The sequence below is a fragment of the Cricetulus griseus genome, chromosome 5 (genome assembly GCF_003668045.3).
Source record: "Cricetulus griseus strain 17A/GY chromosome 5, alternate assembly CriGri-PICRH-1.0, whole genome shotgun sequence".
NCBI classification, from domain to species: Eukaryota; Metazoa; Chordata; class Mammalia; order Rodentia; family Cricetidae; genus Cricetulus; species Cricetulus griseus.
In genome coordinates, this window is record NC_048598.1 from 127460413 (window position 1) to 127480583 (window position 20171).

A 20171-nucleotide genomic window follows, 5' to 3' on the forward strand; every position below is an offset into this window, starting at 1 on the left:
TAAAACTTAGTACCTGCTACCCATTCAACAGACAGTTACTAAGACTCCAGGTTCTCGTAGGTACTATGCTAGACACGCAAATGTGAACCAAGAAGACATGGATTTTCTTCTCTGACCTTCTAACAGGAACACAGACCATTCCAGTTTAAATCTGGAGTGTCCCTGGTGGGTTGCTGGCATTCCTGTGGAAGGGAACCTTTGAGATGTGAGGTCTTTCTGGTGGACGTGGGCCACTGGTGATGGGTTTTGAGGGTAATAGCCTGGCCCTGCTTTGGTTCCCCCTCTCTTTCTGATCCATCGAGAAAGATGTGAGAACAAGCCATATCATAGACACCTGTCATTATAGAGGATGCTGCCCCAGCTGCCATGACTTCCCCTTCACAATGACCTCCTGAAACTGAGTCAAAGTCATCTGTCCTCCCTTAAGATGGTCTGTCCCAGAAACACAAACTAATGCATAGGCAGATACGCAAATGAGAAGCATGGTGATCGAGCTATGACTGGAAGCAGGTACTACAGGAGCATAGAGGGAGGGTGGGTCCAGGGGAAGAAGCCACAGGGTTCCTTTAATTTTTGAGAACAAACCAATACACCATGCAGAGCTCACAAGGTTTCTAGATGAGCCCTTGCTGGGCTCATAGAGATAGAGAAGCACACAGACCTGAGCCTCCACGAGCTGAGGAGCCGGGGAATTTGGTCTTGAAGTTAGTTCATGGTGAAGATACTGCCATTTATCACCACTTTGGCCCTGCGGTGGCAAGCCTGAATCTGGAGCTGCATTTCCAGGGCTAGGAACCTTACTGCTTTTGAGAAGGAAGAGAAAAAAGGGTGAAAAGAATTGGCACAAAAAACAATCTCATGTTACATTTAGACAACGCTTCGTGCAGAATTTTAAAATAAACAGTTCTCCCCATAATAAATATCCAAAAGCAGCTGGGAGGGATGAGGAAATGGCTCAGTGGTTAACAGCACTTGCTGCTCTTGCAGAGGACCCAGGTTCATTTCCCAATGCCCATGTAGTAGCTCATGACCATCCCTAAGTCCAGTTTTTGGGGATGTGATGCCCTCTTCTGGCTTCAATGGGCACCAGGCATGTAAGTGGTATACATACATACACAAAGGCAAAAAACTCAAGCACATAAAATAAACAAACCTAATTTGTTTTTATGGGACTGGGAATGTCACTCAGTGCTTTCAGCATGCACAATGCCCTGGGTTTGACTGCCAGCATCACACAAGCCAGGCGTGGTAGTGCATCCCTGTAATCTTATTAGTATTCAGGGGCAGAGGCAGGGGCAGGAGGATCAGAATGTCATAGTGCAAGTTTGAGGCCAAAATGGGTCACACAAAACTCTGTCTCAAACTAAACAAAAGAGAGAGGGACAAAAGCAAAATTACAGATGTCCATCATACTTAATGCTTATGCAGGAGAGATGGCTCAGTAGTTAGGAGCGCTGCTGCTCTTCCAGAGGTTCCAGGTTCAATCCTCAGCAGCCATGTTGGCTCACAACTGTCCATCACTCTAGTTCAGAGGATTCTTTAACACTCTTTCCTGGTCTCCTCAGCCACCAGGCATGTAATGATGCACAGACATACAGGCAGGCCAAACACCCACACACATAACAAGAGAAGTTTAGAAACACTTTACCTCGAAGCCGATTGCTGATTTGCATCTGTATCCTGTTGGCAATACTGTAGCCATGTTTTCTTAGCATTAAATTCTGTGAACTTGATTAAATCCTTCTGCTCCAGTGGTTTTAACTCCACAACCTGTAAGTGAATACAATTCAAATGGCTTAACTGAGCTAGTTTTTCAGTTAGCACTCTATAATGTCGTTTGCTGAAATCTAGTTTGCACCACTCAAGTCATTACCACTTTTCTTTTTCATTTGCTTATTCTTGTTACCATGTATTTTCCCAAAACTCAGCTAAAAGCTGTTGCTGTAGCTCACTGTAGGAGCTTTTGCCTCACATGTGCCAGGTCCTAACTTCCTTCCCCAGCCTTGCAAACAGACAAACAATAAACCCAAAGATACAATGAACAAACAAAACCATAAAATAACCATACAATAGCCAAATGTTACTTAGACTATATTGGATGCACGTGGAAAAATTACCAATGAGCATGCTATGAAACAAGAAACAAAGCAGGGCTGAAACTAAAGAGCTAAGTTTGCCCTGGAGGTGGTCACTTGGTTTAAAATGCAGTCTCCTGAAGGATCAAGTGGAAACGGACAGAAGGAATGCAGTCACAAAGCTCAAAACTCAGCTTGCTGTGAAGGCCCCAGGACCCTAGAAACACCGTCTAGGAAGTTTGGTTCCCCTCCTTACAACCGAGAGGGTGGGAATTACCTGTGTCTGGGGAACATCCTTCTGTTTACTGAACTGTGGCCTTTCAGTTATGACAGATCCAAGCTCAGACAGGCTAGCTGGCTGGAGGACAAGGTCGGGCTCTGACAGTTGCTTGAGAGCGGTGGGATGCTGGAAAACCAACACATAAACCAACATACATGCGTTGCATGATGGCAGACTAATTAAAAAAGACCCAATGATCTGAGCTACACAGACTGCTTTAGAAACTATGAAGACACTTTAACTATATGATAGTCTGATCAGTATAGATATTTCTAAATGAAAAACAAAAGGACCCTGGAAACAGGATTTTGTCTTAATGAAGTAGTTTTTATTTTATTATATTTTTATTTATTTATTTAGTGACAGGGATTGAACCTAGGTATTCATGCTTGCAAGCATTCAACCAACTGAGCTACGTAGATTCACAGTCTACGTAGACTGTGAATAGAAAATTTTAATAGAAATTTTAATCTTATCTACATATATATATATATATATATATATATATATTCTATAATGGCTTCATCTTCTTAGAGTCACAAAATTACTTCACTTTATTTTATTAAAAATTTTAAATATGGCTGGGCATTGGTGGCGCACGCCTTTAATCTCAGCACTCGGGAGGCAGAGGCAGGTGGATCTCTGTGAGTTCGAGGCCAGCCTGGTCTCCAGATCGAGTGCCAGGATAGGCTCTAAAGCTACACAGAGAAACCCTGTCTTGAAAAAAAAATTATTTGTTGTTCTCTCTTTCTCTCTCCCTCCCCCCTCCGTGTGTGTGTGTGTGTGTGTGTGTGTGTGTGTGTGTGTGTGTGTGTGTGTGTCTGTGTCTGTGTCTGTGTCTGTGTCTGTGTCTGTACACACAGGCATGTGTGTGCTACGGTGAACATGGGTAAGTCAGTTGACAACTTGTGGGAGTTGGTTCTTTCCTTCTCCAGTGGGTTCAGAGGGTTGAACTCTGGTTATCAGGCTTGCAGGGCAATCTTGCTACCTTAGGGGGTAACCCTAAGGCATATTGCTGGCCCCCCAAATCCTTTAAAACACAGCCTCCCCTGTGAAGAATTTTCTGTATCAGAGTCATGATCAAGAGAATTCTCAGTCTCACTCACGCCAACCTACAGCCACCAAGGGCTACCCAGGCCTAGAAACCTGTACAGTGAAATGAAAGTGCAATCCCAGAAGTCAGTTTCGCCTTAACATCCCATGGCTCTCTAATGAGGATAGTGTCTCTCCATTTGCTTTGCCAGCTCCAGCCAGAGTACTGCCCGCAGGCTCTGCAATGTCCGCACAGCTCCACTCCAAGCTTACCTGGTCCTCACTGTACTTCTCCTGAAGCATCATCTGGACCTTTTCCAAGTTGCACTTCACAGTCTTCAGTTTCCAGGAAAGAGCTTCAGCCTCTTGCTGAGTGGCTCCGCAGTCCCCCAGGCCCTGGTCTTTGCAAGTATCTAACAGAGAAGCCACCTTGTGCTCGATGTCTGTCAGCATAGCCTAGGAGAGAACATCACCAAATTATCCTCAGTCGATGTTAGGGGTCGGGTAGGGATTGAACCGGGGGTTGTGTGAATACATAGCATGTCGCCTACTGCTGAGCCACACAGCTAACCTATGGTGTCAGTCTCCAACAAGCAGATTGCTTGTTGATTGCAAAATGAGTGAGATTTGCTTTCTTTGATTCAGAATATATAAGAAGTCCCAAAAGCAGGATGGGAAGGGACCTTGGAAAAACATGAATTTTGACATAATTCTGTGCTGAAAAGCAGGGGGGTGATTAAATCAACCCTGATTGGAGAAGTTACACTAAATAACCCTGTAATCACCCCGGAAAGCACTACAAATTATGATGCCCAAGGGTTCCTGCTGGCTAACAACACAGATGCTAAATAGTCTATCTGGGTTTGAATGCCAGTCTGGCCACATAGTAGCCACGTTCACTCAGGAACCCCAGGTGTGTGCCTTCGGGTGATGTTTAAAACAGAGAAAATGACAGATTTACCTTCTAGATTTGTTGTGAGGAAATCAGTCAGTTAGCTCTGAGTACTTTTTGCTTCATGTGTGTGCTTTGGGTTTAATGACTTAAAATCATATAGAGTATTTAAGCACCAGATTAAGTGGAAAACCCTGACTATTTCCCCCGGCCTTTCTAATCTTTTCTGTTGTAGTCCAGCTGTTAAATAGAGAACCAAAAGAATTCTACACATGTATTTGCTGGTTCTTCCCCTTGCCCATTTCTTGCTCTTTCTCAAGCCAATTGAGTCCCCCAAAGAGCAAAACACAGGAGTCATTTGGATCATAATGTGCTTAGTGACTGATACAGCCAACCTATCTATCTACATGAGTCTAAAAATAAATCGGCTGCAGAAAGTGCATGTCAGGCTCTTTGCATTCCTCCTCAACAGATTCCTGCATTCTCTCAAAGCTCAGGAGTCCATGCAACCATGCCAACTGGCTGGGCACAGGCTCAGCAGCCCTTTGCACACTCCACATTCCAGCACCAAGGCCACTAGCACAAAGCTCAACCTGAGACTAAGACCAAGTTCAATTAAAGAAACATTCTACCTCCAAATAGACTTGTAACCCCTTTATCCCAGAAAACTACTTATCGCATCCCAATGGGTTCTTCAGAGCTTCAACAGTATGTATGCCAGGCTTTTGGAGTGGCATTCACAAAGGCAACCACAACTGTAGGCTGGCTTGCTTACCATGCATCAGCTTTATGCAAATATTTTATATGTTTACAACTGATGCTTCCCATTGACCATTTCAATAGCCTCAAGCTGATATTCCCTGACTTGCTCAGCTTCCCGTTTGTTACTGCTTTACTTAAGCTGCTTTTAGACCTTCAGTTTACTAATTAAAGCTGTCGTGATTTTTGTTATCACCTTAAAGAGTTCTTTTAAATTTTATCTGTTATTTTTTTTTCTGTGTACTATGTGTATGCAACACCCTCAGAGGTCAGAAGAGGTTTGGGACTGGAGATGGCTGTGAGCCACCATGTGGGTGCTGGGAATCAAACCCAGGTTCCCTGGAAGACTAGCCAGTGGTGGTGCTCTTAACAGCCCCTTATTTTCTGAGGAACAATCTTTTTTCTTTCTTTCTTCTCTATTTTGATCTACGGTCTCACTGGGTAGTTTTGGCTGGCTTGGAACTCACTTTGTAGACCAGGTTGGTCTTGAACTCAGAGATCCACCTGTCTTTGTCGCTGAGTAGTGGGATCAAAGCCATGCAAATATTTTATTTCTTTAATTACTTTTTCTATTTTTTATCATCCCCCACCCCTATCCCTTCCTTCCTTTTAAAATTTATTTTTCTAAGTAAGCACTTAGGAATCAGATGTAGACAGATCTCTGAGTCCAAAGTTAGCTTGTTCTACAAAACAGTTCTAGGTCAGCCTGAGCTACATGGTGGGACCCTGGTTCTGTTTGTTGGTTTTAAAGGATTATTAAGTCAAAGGAAAGGAATATTTTATATTCTTCCAAGTGACCTTCCAAATTGCTGATTCAATCAGACAAAACTACCAGATCTGAGAGAATCAATTTTTCTAATCTTACCAGGATGTTATAACTCTTACAAATGTTAAAAAAAAGAACAAAATTGCTGTTTTAATGCACATATTTTATGTATTTGTTTTACAGACATGTAAAATATGTGTTCAGACTGGCCACAAATTCACTATGTAACCAAGGATGACCATGAAACTCCTGATCTTCCTGCCTCTGCTCCAGTTACTGAAATCTTAGATACCATGCCACACTGGTTCATACAGGGCTCAGGATTGAAAGCTGACTTCATGCATGCTAAGCAAGAACTCTACCTACTGACTGAATAAATTCAAAGCTCACCATCGCTAAACCCAAATTTTTATAAATTCAGTGATCTTTAAATGTAGTTCAAATGAAGCATGTTTTCAGCCACTTAGAGCCTGAGAACTGGGTAATTCATCTGTAAGATCTGCCTTGGGTAAGACTGGACTATAAAATGCTTCTGCTGCTCTCTGATCCAGGTTCTCCATTGTGCTGGGACAGCAGTAGATAGATGCCTAAGCCCCCTGGGAATCCATGTTCCCCATCCCCACCTTTATCCTCAATGAAAAACTTCCTGGTTCCTTAGACTCACATTCCTGCCAAGTCTGCCCACAGCAAGCTTGTTGGGTGCTATTGCCACCTGGTGGGCATGTCTCATTCTTGCAGAGTCCCTTCTCACTCTTCAAAATGGATATAAAGCTAGCAAGAGGATGGGCATTCTAGTGGTTAACAAGCTGTCTGCATGAGGTCTACCTGGTTGGTAGCAAATCAGTATCAGATAGCAAATTGGATAGCCTCACGGAACTTGGGAACACCTGGGGTACAACTTAGTGTAGCTCTGGTCTTCGTGTGGAACCTCATCACCGGGAGGTCAACCAGAAAGCCAGTGTCAGGGTAGACTATTAGAACTATCAGGACTACCTCTGTCCTGTCACCTCCCCTTGCAGGTAGTCCGGTTTAATGAAAGGTAAGTGGCCCATCTCCAGTGGAGCTGGCTACCTCAATCACAGGACCGGTTCCTGCAGGAAGAACTTCTGTTGGCAGGGCCAGTGCCTTGAGAGACACTGAGACATGAGCTGCCTTCATCCCTGCTAGGAGGTCAAGGCTGGTCTGCTAGACACAGCATGGGGAGAGGCCACCTTCAGCGGCCAGCAAGCATCTGCTGTTGTGACAGCAACTAAGCTGCTGAGGTGTCGTCATCCCAGCCTCTCCCTGGAGAGACACAGAGATCCCAGCCTTTGGGCTGAGCTGGCAAGCTAGCCTTAGAGTGACTTCAGACAAGGAAGTTGACATTCTCACTCTTCCCAAACTCAGAGCACTCCTGCTAACATGGACGCAAAGCTCTTTTGTTTTGGTCTTCGAAATCTTGCACGTTATCTTGCTTAGTTTCATTCCGATGGGCTAATAACTTGTTCACAATCTTGTGGTTATAGATAGAAACAATAGCAAACCCTGAACACAGTTTAATACCAGACACTGTGAGCTCATCTCATTCGATCCCGACAAGAATTCTGTGAGCTAACCTACTCTACTGGCAGAGAGAAGATGAAAATCTGATTGGTCCACGCTCCTGGTTAACATGACAGGGCTGGTTTTGGATTCTGTACTCTGGGCTGTTATTCACTTCTGTCTCCTCAAAGGGACTGACTACACAAAGAATTTCAAAGATTCAACAGTGAAAACTACCCGCTGAATCCAAAATAAATGTGAGGTTCAGAGCCACAGGAGAAGCATACTGCGCATTCAGAGCAATTTGCCCCATCTTGGCAGGAGATGGGTGACTAGGCAAACCCTAACCTCCTGCCTGGCCGGCTTACCTGGCACCCAGCCAGCTCCTGCTCCACCACCTGCTGCATGTCTGTGTCTAATGTTTCCGGCTCAAATGCCACGCTGGCTTGTTGCAGCCACAGCTCCAGCTGGGCCACCTGGGTCTTGCAGGCATGGAGGACTTCTGAGGGCTGAGGCCTACTTCTCTCCACTGTGGCCTCAAAAGCTCCTTGTTCGTGAGGAAAGTCCAGAGGTGCAGCCTCAATGGAAGGTGTGGCACCCTAAAATGAAGCCAAAGATAATCCAGCCGTGAGAAGCCAGGAATCTAAAGCTTTTACACGGGGCCTGGAAAGACCTGGGAACCTGCAATCCCTCTTCCCGCCAGTAAAAGAAACAAAATAAGGACAGAAGGAGGAAGAAAGAAAAGGAAAAATGCACCTCCACACTCATAGCAACAACCACGTGACCTGGTGGCACAGGTTTCCAGGCAGCCAATCTGCATACACACAGGTACAGTATTCCTGGGCACAGAGGTGGAGAGTGGCGATCCCCGGGAGACAGGTGAGAGAGTGTGTGAGGGTGTGTGTCCCAAACACTTCAGGGAACTGGCCAGTGCTTAAAGTTGTATGACACACAATGATTGAGCAAGGCTGACACTGCTGTGCACCCCATGCAAACAGGGGAAAAAAAAAAAAAAAGCAAAAGCAAAAGCAAAACCAACAACCCAACAACAGCAGCAACAGCAGCAAAATGCCGGCAAAGCTAAAAATATACTGTAATCTGCCACACAATTTTAACATCTTCCCAAGTAGCAAGATTATATTTTAATGTTTCTTTATTCATCTAAGCTTTTCTCTGTCCAAAACAGCTTGGGTCAAGTAATGAACTTCGTGGAGTAATACACGTTTTCTCCTTTCCCCCAGAAAAAAATCTCTAAGACGGCTTTTGTTTTTCTAGACTCTCAAATGTTAAGAACAGACTGTGTTAATGTAAAGTTTAAATAAAGTGTGATATACCCTCTCTGTACTGAAACAAAATACAAAAGCAAACTTAATCCCAGATATGTTTGTTAGTTTCAATGTGGAGGTAAAGATTGTTTTAACATGGCTGACTTGCCTGACACTGTAGGGCCTACCCTTTCCCAGAATACTCAGAGAGGACATTGACCCATCTGGAGAAATCCCTCAGGAATATGGATTTGCATTCTGACCTGTAAAAATACTGGTCTCCATACATTCTATGTTAATTAGAATTAAGACGAATTGCAACATTTCCACTTAAGATTGTATGCAAACTTGTTAGCAATTGTCTAATAAAGCACAATTTGGTCCAAACAACACACTTCCAACAGGAGCTGCTCACAAACATAACATCCTACCTCAAAAATGTAACCTCAGAGGGCTTATATTTTCCTGACTAACTTTACATGGATTTGTTCTTTTCCAGTAAAATACAATTTCTTAGGCTTGGGGTATCCACAATGGTAGGATATTTGCCTGGTATGTGAGAGGCCCTGAGTTTGATCTCCAGTGCTCCAGATGGTAGAACAACAACAATAAAAACAACAACAACAACAAAAACCAACAAATTTTCTCCTGCCTTCATCTACCTATTTTACAATTTTCTTCAAAGGGTACCTTCTGAAGGAAGCCTTCTTTCTCTCCCAGCATCTTCCCTGAGTCTCCTACACCAGGCCCATTCTTGCTCCTGGCTCCGGTGGTCTTTGCTAAGGTAAAAAGCTGTGGGAATTACTGCCAGACATCAATTTCTAGGCTGATTAGTTATATAACTGACTGGTTACATAAATAACTGATGCATTGTTTCCTACTTTTGAGGTATGATGATATCTTAGTGGCAAAGACCATAAGATCTCCTTTTTCTGCTGACATCATCTGTTAATACCAACTGGTGAATCCGTGATAACTAATTTATCACCCGTTTTCTTAGTTTACTCAAAATTTTTATTTGCCCTCCTCTGGCAGGTCAAGCTGTTCTGCTTTCTTACTATCTTACCTTACTTAATGAGGAAATGAGCAAGCTGGATGACTAATCTGCCCTTTATTTAAACCTGAAAAGATCCAAAGGGGTGGGGGTGGGGGGTGGGGGGCAGAAGGAAAAAAAAAAAACAACTACATGCAACCTTAGAAGAGCTGAAAGTGGCCTCAGGGTTCTCATGGAACAGCTCTCCCCCATACCCACATCTATTGTTTAAGTTCTGAACCCTGAGCTGAGGGATGGTGAACAGTTCATAGCCTCCCATCCCTTAAAAGCGCTTCTGAGAAAGTGCAGGTCTGGACATAGGCTACTAGCACAGGGTCACAGGGCTCTGACTCTGTGATCTTTAAATCAGGAGTATTCAGTTGGAACCTCTCTCTCTCTCTCTCTCTCTCTCTCTCTCTCTCTCTCCCTCCCAATCCATGTCCTCTCAGATAGTCTCCAAACAAAGGAAAGGCACCAAAAAGCCAAGCTCTGCATTCTTGGCAGCAACTGCAGCCTCCTTCCCTGAAGTTGCCAGCTGCCCAAGTCCCTCTCTAAAGAGTTCTTTTGACCATACTTGGGCACAAACCCAGCTTGTGATGGGCTCATCATCACCTCCTTGCATACAACCTATATAACCTCTCTGTTTTGTTTGTGGGCATGACTTCTCCAGCCTTGATCTCTGGGACTGAAGAACCCGCAAGGGAGTTGCTTTGCTCAAATAAACCTGTTGCTATACTTTTTCAATTCTGGCTTACTGTGTTGGTGGAGAAACCTATTATGGGTGGCAGAAAACCTATTAAGGAGTCCTCAGTAACTTTTTGAAACAGCAGTCCTGCTTTATCTGCTAGCCCTAAACCCTGAAGACCGAAATCATTTCAGTGAACGGTTTATATGGTGCATTGGGGGTGGGGGTGGGGATTAAAAATGTTGACACAAGTGTTTGCTACTAAATAAGAATTCTGTAGGCGCTCTGATAATAAAGCAAATGCTTCCTATCTTTTATTAGTATTACTGGTTCTTTTTGTTTTGTTTATCGAAACAGGGTTTCTCTGTGTAGCTTTGGAGCCTATCCTGGCAGTCGCTCTGGAAACTAGGCTGGCCTCGAACTCACAGAGATCCGCCTGCCTCTGCCTCCCGCATGTATTACTGATTCTTAATGAATGTGGTGCCAAAATCAGATCCTTATCTCACACCACAAACTCCTCTATTCCATGTACAGATGAGGAAACATGGACTTTGCTTTGAGAGTTTATTAAAACTGCCAGAGCCCTGATTCCACTATGCTTTGCAATGTAAAAATCCATGTATTCTCTCACAGTTTCAGAAACTCTTTGGCATCCACTGATCTAAACCCAAGCTTTGTAAATTATGGGTTGCAACCCTCAATGAAGTCCCACAAATGAATGTACCTGTTCTGAAAAGTCTGACAACATAAAGGGTTTCTGAACATTGGATTACCTAAATAAATAAATAAATAAATAAATAAACAAACAAACAAACAAACGATGAGGACAACAACCCAAATATGGAATGAAGCTGTAAGGAGATGGCTCAGTGAGTAATTTCTTGCCTCACAAGCCTGATGACCTGAGTTTGATCCCCAAGCTTCACATAAAAAGCTGGATGCAGCAGCCTGAATCTATAATACTAGCACTCACTCCTAGGGAGAGAAGGGAGGCAAGGCAGAGGCTGTCAGGAAGCTAATGACCTAGAGACACTAGCTTCAACAATGCAGAGGCATGACAATCCCTCATCACCCAGAATGTTTCTCTACCGATCAGTAAAGCCTTTCTCCCCTGGCTTTAAACAAACAAAGAAAACCCAAAACAAGGTGGAAGGCAAGACCCAACTCTCAAACACTGTCCTCTGGTTTCCATAGATGCACTTTAGAAGACATATTGCCCAGGTTACATCATGTGATCTTCCTGAAATCTTGCCTCTGGAACACACAAGTCTTGGTTTTGGAACACACAATGTTCATTTTACAATGTACATGTCATCGTCATATGCAACACCAACAAATGCCCCCAAAACACCTTGGCACAGATTCATTGCTACTGAATGGTATAAATTCCATATTTTCACTATACACTTTTCTGCTCTTATAGCAACACAGTGGTTGTGAAGCTGGATTCCTGGAGAGAAACTGTGTCTGCAGAGACCATTTGACTGATTAGAGATTAGAATGGTGCAGGTCCAGGGCGAATTCACCTATTTCAGACTACTTTTAGGTTCCCTCTCCCTCAATAGTCATCCTTTGCCCACCTCTATGTTAGAGCCATCATCCTGTAACTAACAGGTACAAACTTCTTGAAATATATTTACTTAGCAGAAAATGTCCCTGTCAGCACCTTAGGCCTACAGAAGAGCCTCTCCATCTTGCTGTAACTAGCTCTCTGATGTTCTCACCAATGAATTTTAAACTTGCTGTAATATGGAAAACAAAGACTTCTAATATTTTCCTGCCATTATTCTTCAGCATATATCAAAGTGGAGCATTCATGAACGGTGTTGTGTTAGAACATACTCAAACTCCTAGAGCTGGAACACACTACTGAATGATGAGTGATTCATCAAAGAAATCAAGAAGGAAATAAAAAGAAATTTCTAAAATCAAATGAAAATAAAAATGACACACAAAAAAATCTATGTAATACAATGAAAGCGGTCCTAAGATTACAGCTATGATTGCCTACATTCAAAAACCAGACAGACTCAAATACCTTAATGCTCAATATTCAAAAGGAAATTTAAGAACAGGGCAGAAACTAATGAAATGAAAATGAACAAAACTAAAAACAATACAAAGGATTAATGAAACAAAAAAAAAAAAAAAACTGTATGTATGTGTAGGTCTGTGTGTGGGCATGTGCACTTCTATGCCAGTACACAAAGAGACCAGAACTGTTGAATCTCACTGGAGCTGGAAGTTACAGGTGGTTTGGGGCTGTCTACATGAGTTCTGGGAATGAAACTTAGGTTCTTTGGAAAGACTGTCTGTGCACTTAACTGCTGCACCATCTCTCTAGCACCAAAAGGTTGGCTGTTTGAAAATATTTAAACAAAACTGACAAAACCTTAGCCAAATCAAAAAGAAACAAAGAGAGATAGATTACAAAAGATACCAAGAAAAATAAGCGAATCATTAGAAAATACCTTTAAAATTTATAGTTCACTAAATTGGAAAAATCTAAAAGACATGGATACATTTCTTGATGCATATGACCAAGTTTAAACCAACACGAGATAGGAAAACTTCAATAAAACACTTGCAAATTAAATTCAAGAACACATCAGAAACATCACTTACTATGACCCAAGTTTGTTTCATTTTAAGGTACAGGAATGACTCAAATATGTAAATCAAGAAACAGTAAATTACACGAATAGATTAGAAAACAAAAACTTCGTAATCATCATAATAGATTCAGAAGAGGTTTTTGACAAAATCCAAATAATTCATGATAAAAGTTCTGAGGTAACCAGAAATCAAAATTCCAGTGCTATTCTTAAAAAAAAAAAAAAACAAAAAAAAAACCCAAAACAAAAAGAAAAAACAAAACCTATCTCATAATTCATATTAGAAGCTCAAAAAACCTAGATAGCCAAAGCAATCTGCAGCAAAAAGATTATGTTGACATTCCTGACTTCAAGTTATATTACAGACCCTGGTTCTGTGTGTTTGTTTGGTTTTAAAGGATTATTAAATCAAAGGAAAGGAATATTTTATATTCTCCCAAGTGACCTTCCAAATTGCTGATTCAATCAGACAAAACTACCAGATATGAGAGAATCAATTTTTTCTAATCTTACCAGGATAACTCTTACAAATATTAAAAAAAAAAAAAGAACAAAATTTCTGTTTTAATGCACTTGCCATTTTAGCTAGGCTGGCTGATTCTGGTTGTTTCTGCCTCCCAATGTTGGGGTTTTAGGTATGTACAGTCATGCCTTAAAAAAAAAAATTCATAGTTGCTGAGGATTTGAACTCAGGTCCTCATGCTTGCACAACAAGCACTTTTGCCCAGTAATCCATCTCCTTAGGCTCTGTCTTGTTTTGAAAACAGTCTCATGTAACTCAGGTTGGCCTTGAACTTACTTTGTAGCTGAGAATGACCTTGAAGACCTGATCCTCCTGGCCTTTCCCTCCCATGTGCTGAAATTACAGTGTGTGCTAATGTGAAGGTTATTAAGTACTGGAGTCAAACTCAGGGCTTTATACCCACTAATCAAGCATTACACCAAACGAGCTACATACCAGACCTCAGCACTGACTATGATGAAATCAAAATACAAACTCTGGAAGATGTGAAGATGGTCTGTATCCTGCAGAGTCCAGTGCTCAGCCCAAGATGCAGTAAAAATAATCAAGCATACAAATCTCACTAACATGCGAAACTGCCTCCATTATTTTATTAATGGTAACACTATATGCATACCAAAGAATTATGGGGATGTTAAAATTTTGTTGTGCATGTGAGCCCACACACGTATGTGTGGAGGCCAGAGGAGGAGTTGTGTGTGTCCTGCTTTATCACTCTTCTTATTACTCCCTGGAGGTGGGGTCTCTCACTGAAGTAGGTGCTAAGCTGAAGCTAGTGGCCGCAGCTATCCTCCTGTTTCTAACTCCCAGTGCCAGTGTTACAAGCGTGTGTGGCTACATCTGGCTTTTTATATTGGCATTAGGGATTGAAACTCAGGTCTCCATGCTTACTCACCAAGAACTCTTACCCATTGAGCCATCTCTTCCACCTTCAAAGAACTGTTTAAAAATAAATTTGTGATTTATTTATCAGTAAGTACCTGACATTATACCTATTTTATATACCTGTGTGCTCAGGTTGAGTAGAAGCTCAGGCATAGAAGGGTCTTAACTAGAAGTCGAAAAGTTCTGACCTATAGGAAAGAGCCGCACTTAAACTGGAAGTTTAATATTCTGGTTATTGCTACATTTCATGGCAAAAAATCTCCTTTAAACTTATCCATCAACATTTCATTCAATTCTAAAAACACATGTGCATCTTCCAGACATCTCATAACATCAGTAACTGCCCGAAGACAATGCCCAACAGCCCACATATAGATCTAACACAGATTTCTGTATTAAATATTTATTTTCAGGAAACATGGGTCAGAAATGACTCAGAATTATTATTGAGTACTGGAATCTTCACCTGGCCAAAGCTCTTAACTTCTAAAATAAGAGACTGAAGCTGATACATGGCTGATGACATGTGCTGCCATCTCAGTGGAGCCCCTAATTATCCCTCTCTGGAGGTGGCGGCATGCCCATGAGATGGAAATGGTGCCAGGTACGAAAAAGAAGAGTGTTGGAGTCACTAAATGGCTGTCCCTGCAGTGGCCAAAGGTGGCATCTAACTGATTTTTCTTTTTTCCAAGAACCTATCGTGATCTGGATGTGGGGGGGGGGTATAGTCTGCAACTCTAGCACTAGGGAGGTTGAGTCAGGAACACAGCATATCCAAGCTCAGCCTGATAAAGAGCAAGTTTATCTCAAAAAACATCCATCCAACCAACCAACCAGCCAACCAGCCAGCAAGCCAGCCAGCCATCCATCCAACCAACCAAGAATCCAATCAACAAAGAAACCAACCAACCCACCTACCAAGAATCCAACCAACCAATCAAACAAGAAACCAACCTACCAACCAACCAAGAATCCAACCAACGAAGAAACAAACCAACCAGACCACCAAGAATCCAACCAACCAACCAACCATCCAACCAAAGACTCTTAGTAGCTAGAAGGCTCTGGAGACTTAACAGCTTTAAGCCCCAACATCTCTATCTGTCAAGTAGGCTAACAGTGGCAGCTTCCTAACATGGCTGGTGTGAGGATTAAGAAAGATAATGTAAAAACCTCAGTGTGTGGCTCACTGCAAGCATCCCCTCAAATTTATGGTACTCTTCCCCCTTTCTCTTTTTTCTCCTCAGTGGTACCATGTTCAGGGTAAAAGATCTTACAGAGTAACCATACCAGGAGAAGTACACATGACACGGAATTTCTACCAGAGCTAAACATAGCCAAAGCAGTGGCCTCTGCCTCCCTGCTTGCCGGTCTCCCCCCTTTCCTCCTCCCCCCACACGTGTGCATGTGTATATATACATATATGTAAAAGGATGGATATATATATATATATATATATATATATATGAATGACCTATATGTATATATCATATAGACCCTTTCTAACACGCACGCATGCACGCACACGCGAACACACACACACACACACACACACACACACACACACACACACACACACACACAGAGAGAGAGAGAGACAGAGACAGAGACAGAGACAGAGAGACAGAGAGAGAGAGAGAGAGAGAGAGAGAGAGAAAGGGAGAGGGAAAGGAAGTGCATGGAATTAGGACAATTCTGCAGAGCTGGTTTTCTCCTATTTTTATATGTGTTTGGGGGATTGAGCTCATGTTGCCAGGTTGTGCTACAACTGCCTTTACCCACGAAGCCATCTTGTTAGCCCTACATACCATTTTTTAACTGTCTTAAAAACAACAGAGCAGGGACCAGAGAGATGGCTCACTGTTTACAAGCATTTGTTCCTCTGGCAGAGGACCCAGTTTCAGTTCCCAGCACCTATATGGTGGTTAACGGTCATCTGTAACTCCATTTTCAGTGGATCTGATGCTCTCTTCTGACTTCTGAGGGCAATGTGTGTGTGTGTGTGGTGTACAGACATACACGCAGGCAAAACACCCATATATAAAATAAATATAATGCTTCTAAAAACCAAACCAACCAACCAAAGAGCCCAGGCCAATTCTGGCTTGCAAAATTAAACCACCATGAAACAAACATTAAGCAGGCCAACAATTTTCCTGGACTTTCGCTGAGTACTGCCAGTGAGTCTACCCCTCCGATGTCTGTACTGTTAGAGAGACGGAGGGTGGATGGAGAAGGGGCAAAGAGGAATGACAATTTGATAACCAGTGTTCATTTTTCTAAGAACAGACAAAACATTAAGGAAAAAGACATATAAGCATAACCCCATATGGAAAAAAAAAAAAGCCCTTTCAAAAAGAAAACACAGCAAAAAGCACTCCTGGGTCTCTCACGAGTTATGAAGTGAGACCTCTGGAGCTTCAGGTCCACTCCACCAGCAGGTTCGGCCTAGAAACAGAGCCCTGTGGTAACCCTTCTTGAGAAGTGTAGTGGGTTTCAAATTAGGAAGTTGGAAGGGAATGTACTGGGGCAACTCCTTTCTCTCTTGCGTAGTTCCTGTAGTTCACCCTCTGAATCTGATCCTCCTTTGTAAACATAAGGTAGGTATTAACTTGCCTCTTATAATCTCACGATTAAGCAACAAAGAACATAAATGCCTTTTCCGAACAGGCCCTCGATCAATGCATGCTCTGTTCCATTTTCACCACCTCTGTGTGTTGTACACGCGAATTAAACACTTAGTCATTAACTCAACCACTATTTCAGGCTGACAACGGATGAACAAGTGGGAAATGTAAACAATAGATGGTAAAACTTGCATCGGGATAGCCGACATCACACACGAGGATGCTGGACCACAGGGGCCCTGTGGCTCAACACAAAGCACTGCAAAAGTCAAGACAGCAGTGGGCTACGGTGGGTGCCGTCTGCCAACCTGAGCAGCCAGCTTGTGGCTGACAGGCAGGGTCTTACCTCTCCTGTTTGGCTGAGCCTGGGGGAAGGTTCTGGCCCTTGCTCAGTGCTTCCCGAGTCTGGTGCAAACATGTGTGCCATGGAACTGTCACAGGTGCTAATTCTCCCATCTGCCTCCTGTGGAGAGAAGACTCAGCTCCTGGCCAGGCTCTCCCCTGCTGCCAGAGAAGCCCCTCTTCCTCAGCTGCCCATTCATCGTTCGCCTGCTTGCTCAGAAGTCAGGTGTATCAGTTAGTTGCAGATGTTTCTTTGAAAGTCTTTTTGCTGTGTGTTTTTTCTTTTTAATTAATTAAGTTATTTATTATGTATACAGTGTTCTGGCATGTATATGGTTGTGAGCCACCATGTGGTTGCTGGGAATTGAACCCGGGACCTCTGGAAGAGCAGCCAGTGCTTTTAACCTCTGAGCAATCTCTCCTGCCCCTGCTGTGATGTTTGCAAGGAAAAAAAAAAAGGTTTACCTTATTTTATTTATATGTATGAGTGTGTACCTGTGTGAGATTATATTATGTCAACCATGTGTGCAAAAAGGAATAGGCAAGGAAAGGCAATTCTGTGAATAACCAACAGTATTTACTTTTTAAAAATTATTGACTTTTATAGTGTTGTCAATATACTCATGATAAATATGTGAGGCAATGCGTGCATGAATGAACTTGATTTAGCCGTTTCACAGTGTACCGGTATTTCAAAGCATCATGCTGTTTGTCCTAAGTATGAACAATTTCATCAAAAAATGTGGCAGAAGCATTTCCTCATATAAATATTCTTTCAAACAAACCCTTCGATTTGCTATCTCTCGTTTTTAGTCTTCATATGGGCCACTGTGAAGCCTTGGAGATGCTGAGGGCATCGTGAACAAAGAGGAGCATGGGAAGAACTCGGGCAAGGAGCTTCGACAACCCATACGGTGATTCCCCCAGGTACCTGCACGATGGTGGCAGAGGACGAGAATGTCCCATCCTCCTCTGGGTCCATGCTGTGCTTCCACAGAAGAGACCAGGATGCAGAAGGTAGCTCCGTTTTCTTACGTCCATCCTAAGACAGTGGACAGTCGGTCAGCAAAGGGAAAATTTTCCTTTTCACAACCAGAGACCCACTCAGCTCCTTCCAACAAGACTCAACCTATTGGGCAATTTTCTCCAGATATGGATGTTTTTCTTGAGCCTAAAACAATCCACAATTTTATTTACTGAAGAGTAATAATCTCACATCCCTCAAAGGAGATTAATCAATGTCGCTTCAGAATTTAATGTCTTGGTAAATGTAATCTTAAGTGGTATACTTTTTATTTGTCAGAAACACCCCTGCAACCTGATGAACATATACTTTTTTTTTGTTATTGTTGTCAGAGACAAATTCTTTATATGTGTCAGCTCGGAAGCTTCTAAGTGTCTGAAATGAAAACGTGTGTGTGTTTTCTTCACTTGGGCTCTGGGTCCTCCTCTAATCTCGAAATTTCTCCACCATAAAAGGATGTAATTAGACTGTGAGTTGAAGCTGTCTGGTGGTTGGAGTACAAAGTAAACGGTCATCTTTCCTTCCAACTCAGTTACACCATGTGCTAGTGACACCCAATAGGAAAAAAAGGTCTGCTCTGTGTGACAACGGAGCCATGAAGTAAGTAATCTAGGAAATGAGCAAAACACTGTCCTGTGGTCATGCCTGAGTCCTATAGACTGCGGGCTCCTGCTGGGGCTTCTTTGAGTGTAAGATGTGCAATGATGTGTTTTGAGCATGAAATGGAAATTGGTATCAAGGTTAAGTCTCTCTCAACCAGTTAAGCTATGTTAGCTGCAAACACAACTCATGTTCTTGACAATACTACTCTGAAACAAAAGCCGGTCTCGAATATGCAAAACAATTATCTGCTAAAAACCACACCAAACCAAATAGTCTCAAAGCTCCAGAGGAGCATTTGGAAGTCAGAATGCAACAGAAAACTCTTTACACAACAAGAGCCTCCAAATCACACTTATTCCACTCTCCCACGGCAAAGTAGGTTTAGATGAACTTAGTAATATTAATAAGAGAATAAGTACTTCAGTCTCAATTGAAAAAAAAAAAAAGAATACAACATTAACTTTAAAAGCCTTAGGTTTTCATTGACATTCATTTAGAGATGTGGTCCTAGACAGTTTTAACAAGAAAAGTGTTTTCCTGGGAGTTAGAGAAATGGTTCAGCAGTTAAGAAGAGTATGTATTGCTCTTGCAGGGACTGAGTTTGACTCCCAGCATCCACTCTGGGGTCTGTAAATCCAGTTCCAGGGCATCAGGCACCCCTGGCCTCTGAAGGCTCCTTACTCATGTCATGGGTATATAACCCCTTACCCATCCCCCACGCCTGACAATTTAAAAAATAATAGAATAATTTAAAACAAAAAACAAAAACAAAAAGAACATTGTTTGTCCTTACTTCACTCTTCACGGAGCTTTCTTCTGCCTCCTCCTTGACCACTGGCAGGAAAGACATGGAGCTTGTTCTGTTCAGCTAAAAGGCACAGCACAAGAACACCTGTGGTCACTGCTGTGGACTAGCACGGCATGCTGGCCTGGTTGCATTTTTATGTAACTAAATCTTTATGCATTGCCCAAGATGTCTGCCCACGTCCGCCCAAAGTCTCTGTGCCTTTCAGTTCTCCTAGCCAAACATCTCACCCGTGGAATTCTTTTAATTTGCATGACCCCCATGGCCCCACCCCCAGGCAACACGAATGCCTTTCATTGATGTGGACTCAGAGTGGTCTCGGATGCTGGACCACTTTTGAGTCTGCAGTGGGGTGACTCTTCTAGGGCAGATGCTTCAAAGGTGGTTCCCTCCCACATGACGTGTGGAATTTCCTAAGTGTGTCTTTAGGTTAATTCAG

General features: G+C 42.7%; 1 protein-coding gene across 14 annotated transcripts in view; it reads right to left on the minus strand.

The window, feature by feature from the left end:
• The window catches only part of Syne2 (spectrin repeat containing nuclear envelope protein 2), a 289785-nt gene that overhangs the window by 87238 nt on the left and 182376 nt on the right, over positions 1-20171 (minus strand). For 12 of the 14 annotated variants that reach the window (XR_004770080.1, XR_004770079.1, XM_027418272.2 and 9 more), the window contains 8 exons: positions 19721-19795; positions 18232-18342; positions 17305-17421; positions 7694-7924; positions 3661-3843; positions 2353-2481; positions 1649-1770; positions 662-803 (listed from right to left, as the gene is read on the minus strand). Coding sequence is in view for 12 of the 14 variants with exons in the window: in XM_027418272.2 (XP_027274073.1) it covers positions 662-803; positions 1649-1770; positions 2353-2481; positions 3661-3843; positions 7694-7924; positions 17305-17421; positions 18232-18342; positions 19721-19795 (1110 nt within the window). In the remaining 2 variants the exon portion in view is untranslated. The remainder of the gene's footprint in view (positions 1-661; positions 804-1648; positions 1771-2352; positions 2482-3660; positions 3844-7693; positions 7925-17304; positions 17422-18231; positions 18343-19720; positions 19796-20171) is intronic. The other 2 variants (XM_027418271.2, XM_027418277.2) reach the window with 2 other exon arrangements.